Genomic DNA, 12,600 nt, shown 5'->3' on the forward strand with positions numbered 1-12,600 from the left:
CCACAGCTTTTTTATCCACTTATCTATTGATGGGCACTTGGGCTGTTTCCAGATCTTTTTTTTTTTTTTTTTCTGAAGCTGGAAACGGGGAGAGACAGTCAGACAGACTCCCACATGCGCCCGACCAGGATCCACCTGGCACGCCCACCAGGGGTGAGGCTCTGCCCACCAGGGGGTGATGCTCTGCCCCTCCGGGGCATCGCTCTGCCACGACCAGAGCCACTCTAGCGCCTGGGGCAGAGGCCAAGGAGCCATCCCCAGCGCCCGGGCCATCTTTGCTGCAATGGAGCCTTGGCTGCAGGAGGGGAAGAGAGAGACAGAGAGGAAGGAGGGGAGGGTGGAGAAGCAAACGGGCGCTTCTCTTATGTGCCCTGGCCGGGAATCGAACCCGGGTCCCCCGCACGCCAGGCCGACGCTCTACCGTTGAGCCAACTGGCCAGGGCCCCAGATCTTAGCTATTGTAAATGCTGCACTGAACATGAGAATGCATATATTTTTTCAAATTAGTGTTTTGGGATTCTTAGAATATATTCCCAAAGTGGGATTGCTGTGTCAAAAGGCAGTTCCATTTTTAATATTTTGAGGGAATTCCAAACTGTTTTCCACAGTGGCTACACTGGTCTGCATTCTCACCAGGTTCCTTTTTCTCTACACCCTTGCCAACTCTTGTTGTTTATCGATTTATTAATGAAAGCCATTCTGGCAGGTGTGAAGTGATATCTCATTGTAGTTTCAGTTTGCATCTCTGATAATTAGTGATCATTGTGGTCAGAGAGAATGTTTTTACTTTCTTACGGAGTGCTGTGGATCAGGCTGAGAGTTGAGTGTGTGAAGGCTGACTCTAGAGAGTTCAGTACTTTTTGCAAAATGTATTCAGATTGGTGCTTTGAAGGGAATAGGGACTTGTAATAGTGTGCTCCTCCTGGGAGGTCTCTCCTGAGGCTTTCCTCCCTCAGCCTCATTCACCCTTATGCCCAACCTGGGCACCGTGCTGGGGACATATTCAGGAAAGCTGAGGAAGGAAAGCACTCTGCCCTTCTTCCCAGAAAGAGTTTTACCAGCTGCCCCCCCTGTCCCTATGTCTGCCTCTTCATTTGACAGCTGTTGAAAGAGAATTAACATATATGATTGGAAGGCGGAGCAGCTGTGATCACCTGGAGGCTACCAGTCATTCTTCCTTCCCAGAGCTGGCACCCTCCGTTCTTTACTTTATTTATTTATTTATTTTTAATAACTTACATTATTTCTGTTTTATTTATATTTAAGTCTGAACGATGTTTTATTTTTTTTATTTTATTTTTTTTTATTTATTCATTTTAGAGAGGAGAGAGAGAGAGAGACAGAGAGAGAGAGGAGAGAGAGACAGGGGGGAGGAGCTGGAAGCATCAACTCCCATATGTGCCTTGACCAGGCAAGCCCAGGGTTTCGAACTGGCGACCTCAGCATTTCCAGGTCGATGCTTTATCCACTGCGCCACCACAGGTCAGGCTTCACTTTATTTTTTTGATGTGCACACGTGCACATGTTAGAGACAGATAGACAGGAAGGGAGAGAGATGAGAAGCATCAATTCTTTGTTGCGGCACCTTAGTTGTTCATTGATTGCTTTCTCATATCCACCTTGACTGGGGGTTCTCCAGCTGAGCCCTTGCTCAAGCCAGCGACCCTCGGCTCAAGCGAGGAACCTTGGGCTTCAAGCTAGTGACCATGGGGTCATGTCTATGATCCCATGCTCAAGCTGGCTACCCCGCATTCAAGCTAGTGAGCCCACACTTGAGCCAGATGAGCTCGTGCTTAAGCGGGTGACCTCAGGGTTTTGAACCTGGGTCTTCTGTGTCCCAGGCCGATGCTCAATGTACTATGCCACCATCTGGTCAGGGCACTTTTTTAAAATTAATTAAATTTATTGGATGACTGGTTCTCATGTCCTCTGCTATTATTTTTTTAAGTGAGAGGAGGGGAAGATAGACTCCTGCATGCACCCCAACTGGGATCCACCCAGCAACCCCCGTCTGGGGCCAAGGTTCAACTCAACCTAGCTATCCTTAGCGTCTAAGGCTGATGCTTGGACCAACCAAGCTATCCTCAGTGCCCAGGGCTGATGCTTGAACCAGTCAAGCCACTGGCTGTGAGAAGCAAAGAGAGAGAGAAGGGGGAGAGGGAGGGGAAGAGAAATAGATGGTTGCTTCTCATGTGTGCCCTGACTGAGGATAGAACCTGGGATGTCTGCATGCCTGCAGATGCTCTGTCCACTGAGCAAATCAGCCAGGGCCCATGTCCTTCATTCTTTTTTTTTTTTTTTTAACAGAGACAGAGAGAGAGTCAGAGAGAGGGATAGATAGGGACAGACAGATAGGAATGGAGAGAGATGAGAAGCATCAATCATTAGTTTTTCGTTGCGACACCTTAGTTGTTCATTGATTGCTTTCTCATATGTGCCTTGACCGTGGGGTTACAGCAGACTGAGGGACCCCTTGCTCAAGTCAGCGACCTTGGGTCCAAGCTGGTGAGCTTTGCTCAAACCAGATGAGCCCGCGCTCAAGCTGGCGACCTTGGGGTCTCGAACCTGGGTCCTCTGCATCCCAGTCTGACGCTCTATCCATTGTGCCACCACCTGGTCAGGCCATGTCCTTCATTCTTGATGTGTAGTTAAGAAGGTGAGGTACCAAAGCCCTGGCCGGTTGGCTCAGTGGTAGAGCGTCGGCCTGGCGTGCAGGAGTTCCGGGTTCGATTCCTGGCCAGGGCACACAGGAGAAGCACCCATCTGCTTCTCCACCCCTCCCCCTCTCCTTCCTCTCTGTCTCTCTCTTCCCCTCCTGCAGCCAAGGCTCCATTGGAGCAAGGTTGGCCTGGGCGCTGAGGATGGCTCCGTGGCCTCTGCCTCAGGCGCTAGAATGGCTCTGGTTGCAACAGAGCACGTCCCAGATGGGCAGAGCATCACCCCCTGGTGGGTGTGCCGGGTGGATCCCGGTCGGGCGCACGAGGGAGTCTGTCTGACTGCCTCCCTGTTTCCAACCTCAGAAAAATACAAAAAAAAAAAGAAAAAGTTGAGGTACCAGTATCAACCCATCTTTGAAGAGTTTCTAATTGGAACAAATGTGAGAGAGACTGTGTTCCAGGAAGGAAGAAGGAAGGTCAGAGATGGGTAATCCTTAGCTCTCTCACTACTAACTTGAAATCCTTCTGCAAGCTTTGTTTGTTTAAAGTAAAAGTCAGGCCTTTTTTTTTTATTTACAGAGACAGAGAGAGAGTCAGAGAAAGGGATAGTTACAGACAGACAGGAACGGAGAGAGATGAGAAGCATCATCATCAGTTTTTCTTTGCAACACCTTAATTGTTCATTGATTGCTTTCTCATATGTGCCTTGACCGTGAGACTTCAGCAGACCGAGTAACCCCTTGCTCAAGCCAGTGACCTTGGGTCCAAGCTGGTGAGCTTTGCTCAAGCCAGATGAGCCCGTGCTCAAGCTGGCGACCTTGGGGTCTTGAACTGGATCCTCCGCATCCCAGTCCGACGCTCTATCCACTGCACCACCACCTGGTGAGGCCAGGATTTTTCTTTTGTAAAACTTAGTTTTTCTCATCAGGACCAGACTAGGTATGCACACTTAAATAAAAAGAACCAGTGTGGGGCCAGTATGACCTGTGGTGGCACAGTGGATAAAGCGTCAACCTGGAAACACTGAGGTTGCCGGTTCAAAACCCTGGGCTTGCCTGGTCAAGGCACATATGGGAGTTGATGCTTCCTGCTCCTCCCCCCTTCTCTCTCTCTCTCTCTTTCCCCTCTCTATAATGAATAAATAAAATCTTTAAAAAAAAAAAAAAAAAAAGGACCAGTGTGTATGCTTGGAGACATTTATTTTGTGGCTCTACGGTCCTGCCTCCTCACTAGGAAGAAGTGACATCTGAGAAATGGTGTTGGATCATTCATGCAGTTTGTCTTTTCTCTGAATAGTGGTAGACATTTCTTACCATATGGTCTTAGGGATCAGGGGCCTGTGTTCTTCCTCAGGATTCTGGCCCAAGAACTATCCTTTTTCTGAACTGTAGCCCTTTACTGTATTGAGGTCTTGTGTTTTCTCTGAAGGAAGAGATGAGTTTGCAAAATTCCAAAATCTATAGTTCTAATCTTTGGCCTCTGTGACAAGGAACCTTCTTTCTTTCTTTCTTTTCTCCCTCCTTTCCTCCCTCCTCCCTCCCTCCTTCCTTCTTCCCCCACCTTCCCTCCCTCCCCCCTTCTTCCCTCCCTTCCTTCTTTCCCTTTCTTGCATTGACTTATTTTAGAGTCAGGGAGAGGAGGGGGGAAGAGAGAGAGAGAAAGAAAAGCTTTCATTTGTTGTTTCACTTTGTTGTGCCTTCATTGGTCCCTTCCTGTATGTACCCTGACTAGTGATTGAATCCACAGTCTTGGTATTTTGGGATGACTCTCTAACCGACTGAGCTAAACAGCCTTTTTAAATGCCTTTGTTTAAACACCATTTCCTGAACTTTTTTTTTAAATTCAGTGAGAGGAGCCTGACCTGTGGTGGCGCAGTGGATAAAGCCTCGACCTGGAACTCTGAGGTCGCTGGTTTGAAACCCTGGGCTTGCCTGGTCAAGGCATATATGGGAGTTGATGCTTCCTGCTCCTCCCTCCCCCTTCTCTCTCTCTCTCTCACTCTCTCTCTCCTCTCTAAAAAAAAAATTAATAAAAAGAACATTTTAAATTCAGTGAGAGGAGGGGAGGCAGAGAGATGGACTCCAACATGCACCCCAACTGGGATCCACCCAGCCAGCCCCCTAGGGGGCGATGCTCTGTCCATCTTGGGCCTTGCTCCGTTGTTCAGGAACCAACCTCTTAGTACCTGAGGCGGAGGCCATGGAGCCACCCTCAGCGCCTGTGGCCAACTCACTCCAATTGAGCCGTGGCTGTAGAAGGGGAAGAAAGAGAGAGAGAGAGAAGTGAGAGGGGGAAGGATGGAGAAGCAGATGGTCTCTTCTTCTGTGTGCCCTGACTGGGAATCAAACCTGTGACGTCCACATGCTGGGTCAAGGCTCTATCACTGAGCCAACCTGCCTAACACGTACCATGCTATATTGAAATTATTTTTTTTGTATTTTTCTGAAATGAGAAGCAGGGAGGCAGGCAGAGAGACAGATTCCCGCATGTGCCCAACTGGGATCCACCCAGCATGCCCACTAGGGAGCGAGGCTCTGCCCATCTTGGGCATTGCTCCACTGCAACTGGAGCCATTCTAGTGCCTGAGGCAAAGGCCATGGAACCATCCTCATAGCCCAGGCCAACTTTGCTACAATGGAGCCTTGACTGCAGGAGGGGAAGAGAGAGATAGAGAAGAAGGAGAGAGGGGAAGGGTGGAGAAGTAGATGGGTGCTTCTCCTGTGTGCCCCGTCCGGGAATCAAACCTGGGACTTCCACACACCAGACTAACGCTCTACCACTGAGCCAACAGGCCAGGGCCTTGAAATTGTCTTTATGCTTTTTATTTAGATGATGAGTTGGTTTTTTTTAAATGATTTTATTTATTGATTTTACAGACAGAGGAAGAGAGTGGGAGCAAGAAGGAGCAACTCATAGTTGCTTCACTTTAGTTGTTCATTGGCTGCTTGTTGTATGTGTCTTGCCTGAGGAAGCCCAGGGTTTTGAACAGATGACCTCAGTATTCCAGGTCAATGCTCTATCCACAGCACCACCACAAGTCAGGCTAGAGACTATGAGTTTATTGATCATATTTTGCTTGTGGGTTTTTTTTTTTTAAGTTTTTTTATTTTTTTATTTTTATTCATTTTAGAGGAGAGAGAGAGAGAGAAAGAAGGGGGGAGGAGCAGGAAGCTTCAACTCCCATATGTGCCTTGACCGGGCAAGCCCAGGGTTTTGAACCAGCAACCTCAGCATTGTTTGTGGGGTTTTTTTGTTTGTTTGTTTTGTGTGTGTGTGTGTGTGTGTGTGTGTGTGTTGAAGTATAACCTACATTGGATGTCTTACTCATTCCTGTATCTCTAGTGGGTGTTCAATAAATGTTTGATTTGAACTGATCATTTTATTTTTACTTCTGTATGTCATAATGAATAGGAAATCTTGAGCTCTTTTCTTTCACCTGTGGGCTCTTCAGATAGACTTAGAGAAGGGCAGCTTAGGTAGAAGTGACCTCTGAAATGTAATACTGCCACACTTCACCTTGTCCAAGGTCCCACGAACCAAAGGATATTAAGGTATCAGAACAATCCTGTCTGGGAAACAAATTGGGAAGCCTCCTGAATCCTCATCCCAAGGAAGCAAAGTACCCTAATCCACAGCCTGAATCACTTCTGGATGAAGCTGGTAGTGTCCTTCTAAGCTCAAAGATCCCTCTGCCTCTTGAATGATGCTCAGTGTGGTGGCTGCCCGGTTGCAGTATGCTAAGGCTTGTGGTCCTGAGTTCACTGGAATTGATTTCAGCTAGCTCTGGTACTTGTGTGACATTTTAGCCATTCATGTGGTGACTAGGAGAAGTCAGAAACCCTGAGATGGTGTTTCACTGTCAGGGCAAAGATGGTGCATTAGCAAAGTAGTGGGAACTGTCCAAGAAAGAGTTAGGTTGGGGCAGAGCCCTGGGGCAGAGGGTGGAAGTTGCAGGGGGATCGATGATGCCTGCAGGAGGCATAGAGGGTCAGGAAAGACATACATGAGAGAAGCCTTGGGGAAGCAGTTTTCTGAGCCCTGGTGAGTGATAGTGTTGGAGAGCAGTCCTCCACACTATATACCCCCATTTCAGGATTAGATGAGTCAGAGTAATAGGAATGGTTTTAACATTTAAAAAACATAGAACTTCAGCCTGACCTGTGGTGGCACAGTGGATAAAGTGTCGACCTGGAATGGCAAGGTCGCCAGTTCGAAACCCTGGGCTTGCCTGGTCAAGGCACATACAGGAAACAACTACAGTGAGTTGATGCTTCCTGTTCTCCCTCATCTCTCTCTTTCTATCTCTCCTCTCTCTCAAAATCAATCAATAAATAAAAAAATTAAAACAAAACAAAACATAGAACTTCAAAAAAAGCACATAGAACTTCAACTAGGATAAGGAACCCAGGCAGAGTAGGAAGGAACGTGGAGGCAGTAACAGCTGAGCCTAGTGCATGTTCCTGCCCTCTATCAGGGTTGAAGAGTAGCATGAGAATCAGATCCGGGGAGATGTAAGTGAAGACCATGATGCTTAGATCCAGCTTTCATCTAGAATTTTATTGAGCCTGGGCTCTGAGCATTCAGGGAATCCAGAAAAGAACCAGGTGTTCAGGCTAGGATTATCGACGGACAAGGAGGAGGCGGGAGGAGGATGGCTGGTATCCCTTCAGAGGTGTCCCTAGCTATGCTGAGTTGTCCTCTCTTCTCTGTCTGCATAGGTATAGACGGGGCGCTGCCTGCAGAGCAGGTGCTGCCAGCCTCGCTGGAGAGGATGCCCCCGTGTCCGTGATGGGCTGTGGGACAAGCAAGGTCCTTCCCGAGCCGCCCAAGGATGTCCAGCTGGATCTGGTCAAGAAGGTGGAACCCTTCAGTGGCACTAAGAGTGATGTGTATAAGCACTTCATCACGGAGGTGGACAGTGTTGGCCCTCTCAAAGCTGGGCTTCCAGCCGGCAGTCAGTGTGCAAATCCCTGCCCTGGTGCCCCCACTACTGGCCACACAGAGCCTCCCTCAGAACCACCACGCAGGGCCAGGGTGGCTAAGTACAGGGCCAAGTTCGATCCACGTGTGACAGCCAAGTATGACATCAAAGCCCTGATTGGCCGAGGCAGCTTCAGCCGAGTGGTACGTGTGGAACACCGGGCAACCCGGCAGCCATATGCCATCAAGATGATTGAGACCAAGTACCGGGAGGGGCGGGAGGTATGTGAGTCGGAGCTGCGTGTGCTGCGTCGGGTGCGCCACGCCAACATCATCCAGCTGGTGGAGGTATTTGAGACTCAGGAGCGTGTGTACATGGTGATGGAGCTGGCCACTGGTGGAGAGCTGTTTGACCGCATCATTGCCAAGGGTTCTTTCACTGAGCGTGACGCGACGCGGGTGCTGCAGATGGTGCTGGATGGCGTTCGGTATCTGCATGCACTGGGCATCACACACCGAGACCTCAAGCCTGAGAATCTGCTCTACTACCACCCAGGCACTGACTCCAAGATCATCATCACCGACTTTGGCCTGGCCAGTGCTCGCAAGAAGGGTGACGACTGCTTGATGAAAACCACGTGTGGCACACCCGAGTACATTGCCCCTGAAGTCCTGGTTCGAAAGCCCTACACCAACTCAGTGGACATGTGGGCATTGGGTGTTATCGCCTACATCCTGCTTAGTGGCACTATGCCCTTTGAAGACGACAACCGCACCCGGCTATACCGACAGATCCTCAGGGGCAAGTACAGTTACTCTGGGGAGGTGAGTCTGCCCTGCCCTGAGGATGTTGGGAGGCCCATGCTTGGGAGGCTCTATTCTGCAGCTCTCCATCAGAGGGATGTACCCTGATGGCCGTGCTGGTGGGGCCAGGCAGGTAATGTAAAAATGATGAAGTGAGACTGGTCGAGTTGTCTGAGTTTGGGTTCCCCCAAAAGTGAGTCCTAAGACAAGGATTTACAAGTGGATGGTTTAACTGGGATGTGATTCCAGTAAGCACACATGAAGGGTGGGGAAAATGAGGCAGAAAGGGAAAAGGCCAGTTCAGCCTCACTTGGGATTTTGTGAGTAATCATGTAGAACATGTCTCAGAATTATACCCTTGAGGGGCAGGGAAGTGGGTGGCTTTTAATTTATTGTCTCCTTTATGAGTAAGGAATTTCTTTGGGGATTTTAATCCCTAGGCTTCTTGGCTGTCCTGTTTGCCAGCTAATGTCAGAGAAAGTCCTCAGGCACAGCCTGACGTGTGGTGGCGCAGTGGATAAAGCGTCGACCTGGAAATGCTGAGGTCGCCGGTTCGAAACCCTGGGCTTGCCTGGTCAAGGCACATATGGGAGTTGATGCTTCCAGCTCCTCCCCCCTTCTCTCTCTCTGTCTCTCCTCTCTCTCCCTCTCTGTCTCTCTCCCTCCCTCCTTCTCTCCCTCTCTCTCTCCCTCTCTCTCTCCTCTCTAAAAATGAATAAATAAAATAAAAATTAAAAAAAGAAAGAAAGAAAGTGCTCAGGCAGAGAAGCAGAGAGCTGCAGGTGCTGGCAGTGGGAAGCTATAAGCACACACAGGGGCACCACAGCTGTAGGTGAGCTCAGATGGGCCTCTACAGTACCTGCTCCATGGGGACTGGGTCAAGCTAGAGTGACCATACTTTGCTTAAGGAGCAGCTACTGCTCATCTCTGTCCAACCTTGCCACACAGCACTGAGACCCCATGCTTCTAGACATTCCAGTTTTTGAAAGAGAATCAGAAAAATCTTATCTTAAAATGTTAGAATCTAATTCACATATTTAACCAGTGCCTTGTGTGCCAACAAACAGTAATCTGCAGGCCAGAGGCAAACAGCTGGCCATCAGTTTGTGTCTGTTGATCCATTGATAACCTGAAAAAATCCATTAGGTTTCAGTACTGCTGGGAGCTGAAAGAGGTGCAGAAAAAGTCAGCTGGGTGTTCATAGGCAGGAGGCTGACTGGGTAGGAGATGAGGCAGACCACGGGAAATAGCACTGCCCGCTAGAGCATAATGGTGTGCTCAGGGAGGTTGTGAAGAAAAGAATGTGCTTTATGGCTTTATGTGGGAGGTCAAGTAAGCTTTGTAGGACAGGATTTTGCCAAGGCAGTGGGGACCATCCCCCAAGTGCTTTATATAGAGTGCTTCCCCCAGTGTTCTCTCAGGCCTGGGCTTGTGAGGAGCTGTCTTGTCCATGCTGCTGCTGCTTTTTTTTTTTTTTTTGTCCATGCTTCTTGAGTAACCTGCATGGAGGGGAGGGAAGCTGTGGGACCAGATCCCTTCTTCAGGCCAGCTTTCCTTCCAGGGATTTTGGACTGGGCCCTCTCTGGCCCCAGCCAGCTGACCAGAGTAGCATTTCCTGCAGGAGTCACCCAAAAGCCTCACACCAATTTTCTTTCAGCATCTGAGGTCATGTGCTCCATCTTCCTCCTTGTCAGCTTCCAGAAATGGTCTTGGAGTCAGTCAAAGACTTCCTTCTCTGGGGGATTCCCAGATCACGTGTCTTAGGGTGATGTGAGGAAGGGAGGGAAGCTTTCCTCTTCAGGCCACCTCTGCTGACCACAGGCAAAGGGGAAACTGGAACGTTCTTCAACTCCTCCATAACATTTCTTATGATTTTTTTCTTTGCTCCAAATGCATTCAACAAAACAAGTGCTGGCTGGCTGGGAAGCCCCACCTACAATGTTGTGATCACAGAAGACATTGCCCTACTCACTCTCTGGGCTAGGTTTCATCAAGGATCAGAAGACCCAGAATCCACCTCACAGAGGCAGTGTTGTGCCTAGGCCTTGCCTGGTTTGCTGCTCTCTGGGAGCTCTCACCCTTTGAGCTCTGTGTGGTGCCAGGCTGTTGAGGGTCTCACTGGCAAAAGGAGTAGCAAACTTAGCTATGGGAGGGAGGGAGGTTTCCCAAGAGATGCTGACAAAGAAAAGACTCTTTAGAAAAGTCTAGATTTGCCCAAAAGTTCCTGATTCTGGCAGTTGCTGAACAGGCAGTTTATCTAATTGGAACTTGCAGAGTCTTGCTGACTGGCTATTGATTATCTGAGGGTAGAGAATGACAGATTAAGGGGATACTGAATGGATGTAGGCTTCCTGATCCTACTGTAGCCACAAGACTGGGTCCTGAGATTCTACTTCTTGCTCTGCTGGAATCATAAGGTATGAATCTGAGATTTCCAGTATATAGGGGATCTCTGCCTGACCTTTGGCCCTAGTACCTTTAATCAGTTTCCAATTCCAGAGTTGCATCACCTTCTGACAGAGCTCTGGATTGGGAGGGATTTGTCTGGATAGTTTCTTCGATGAGGAGGCCTCCACATTAGATCAGGCTTTCTGAACTGGAGACCAGTCATCTGACTTTCTGTTCTGCTGATCATTGCCTATGAATAAGTGCAGTTGCGGAAGATGGAGAGAGACATGAAGGACTTTTCCTATCACCATGAGGCCTTAGATTGCTTGGGGAGGAAGGACTAGAAATACGAAATGTCCACAGGATGAACCCTTGTCAAGCATATGCCACACATACCTTGGCATAGAGCCACTGGGCCTGGGCAGTCTGGAACATGGGCTGTGGGGCTCAAGGCAGGTGGCTGGGCCCCCTTCTTAAGGCTGGGCCCTGTCCCTGCCACCAATCCAGCCATCTGTCTTATTCTGTGTGATAGTCAATTGCTCTTTTAAAGGCCATCTAAATGAGTAAGGCCCTGCCAGAAAACCTGCTAGAGAACATGCCACATTGAGAGTGTTTCAGTCTGACTCTGTGTATAGATAAAGGACTGCCCACTTGGAGCTCAGCAAGGGTTGGATGTATGCATTCCTCAGCTGACAGTAAGTCCCATGGTACTTCTTGCCTTTTTAGGGACACTTTTTCTGCCACTTGCCCCCTCATAGTGGTGCCTCATGCGTACCAGGTACTATCCAGTACGCTCACTCCCCAAAGGCTCAGTCCATGCAGCCCCTGTTACCCTCAGTGTTTTCTGTGGACTTAAATAAAAGATTTCCTGCAGGACAGGCTTTCAGCAGGAGTAGGCTCAGAAGGTAGAACATGTCTGACTGTGCTTCACAATAAATGAGATTGTTTGGGATGATGGAACAGAGGTTAAAGAGGGTGGACAGGCCTAGTGTTTGGTGTTAGGAGCTCTGTAGTTCTGGAGGGTACATGGAGATCAGAAGCTTTGGGTGGGAGGGAGCCCTCTAGGTCAGGGGTCCCCAAACTTTTTACACAGGGGGCCAGTTCACTGTCCCTCAGACCGTTGGAGGGCTGGACTATAAAAAAACTATGAACAAATCCCTATGCACACTGCACATATCTTATTTTAAAGTAAAAAAAAAAAATGGGAATTAATACAATATTTAAAATAAAGAACAAGTAAATTTAAATCAACAGACTGACCAGTATTTCAATGGGAACTATGCTCCTCTCACTGACCACCAATGAAAGAGGTGCCCCTTCCGGAAGTGCGGCAGGGGCTGGATAAATGGCTTCAGGGGGCCGCATGTGGCCTGCGGGCCATAGTTTGGGGACCCCTGCTCTAGGTTCTTTTTTTTTTTTTCCCCAGAGAGAGAAAGGGATAGACAGGGACAGACAGACAGAAACAGAGAGAGATGAGAAGCATCAGTCATTAGTTTTTCATTGCGCATTGCAACACCTTAGTTGTTCATTGATTGCTTTCTTATATGTGCCTTGACTGCGGGCCTTCAGCAGACCGAGTAACCCCTTGCTGGAGCCAGCGACCTTGGGTTCAAGCTGGTGGGCTTTTTGCTCAAACCAGATGAGCCCGTGCTCAATCTGGCGACCTCGGGGGTCTCGAACCTGGGTCCTCTGCATCCCAGACCAACACTCTGTCCACTGCGCTACCGCCTGGTCAGGCTGCTCTAGGTTCTTTTTTTTATTATTATTATTTTATTTTTTTTGTATTTTTCTTAAGCTGGAAACGGGGAGGCAGTCAGACAGACTCCCGCAT

General features: G+C 48.8%; 1 protein-coding gene across 1 annotated transcript in view; it reads left to right on the top strand.

Annotated features, from left to right (window-relative positions):
- Positions 1–12,600, top strand: part of PSKH1 (protein serine kinase H1) — a 38,493-nt gene that overhangs the window by 10,745 nt on the left and 15,148 nt on the right. The window contains exon 2 of the mRNA XM_066242402.1: positions 7,376–8,402. Within this exon, the coding sequence (XP_066098499.1) occupies positions 7,446–8,402 (957 nt within the window). The 5' untranslated portion in view covers positions 7,376–7,445. The remainder of the gene's footprint in view (positions 1–7,375; positions 8,403–12,600) is intronic.

Source organism: Saccopteryx bilineata, chromosome 9 (genome assembly GCF_036850765.1).
Source record: "Saccopteryx bilineata isolate mSacBil1 chromosome 9, mSacBil1_pri_phased_curated, whole genome shotgun sequence".
Lineage (NCBI taxonomy): Eukaryota > Metazoa > Chordata > Mammalia > Chiroptera > Emballonuridae > Saccopteryx > Saccopteryx bilineata.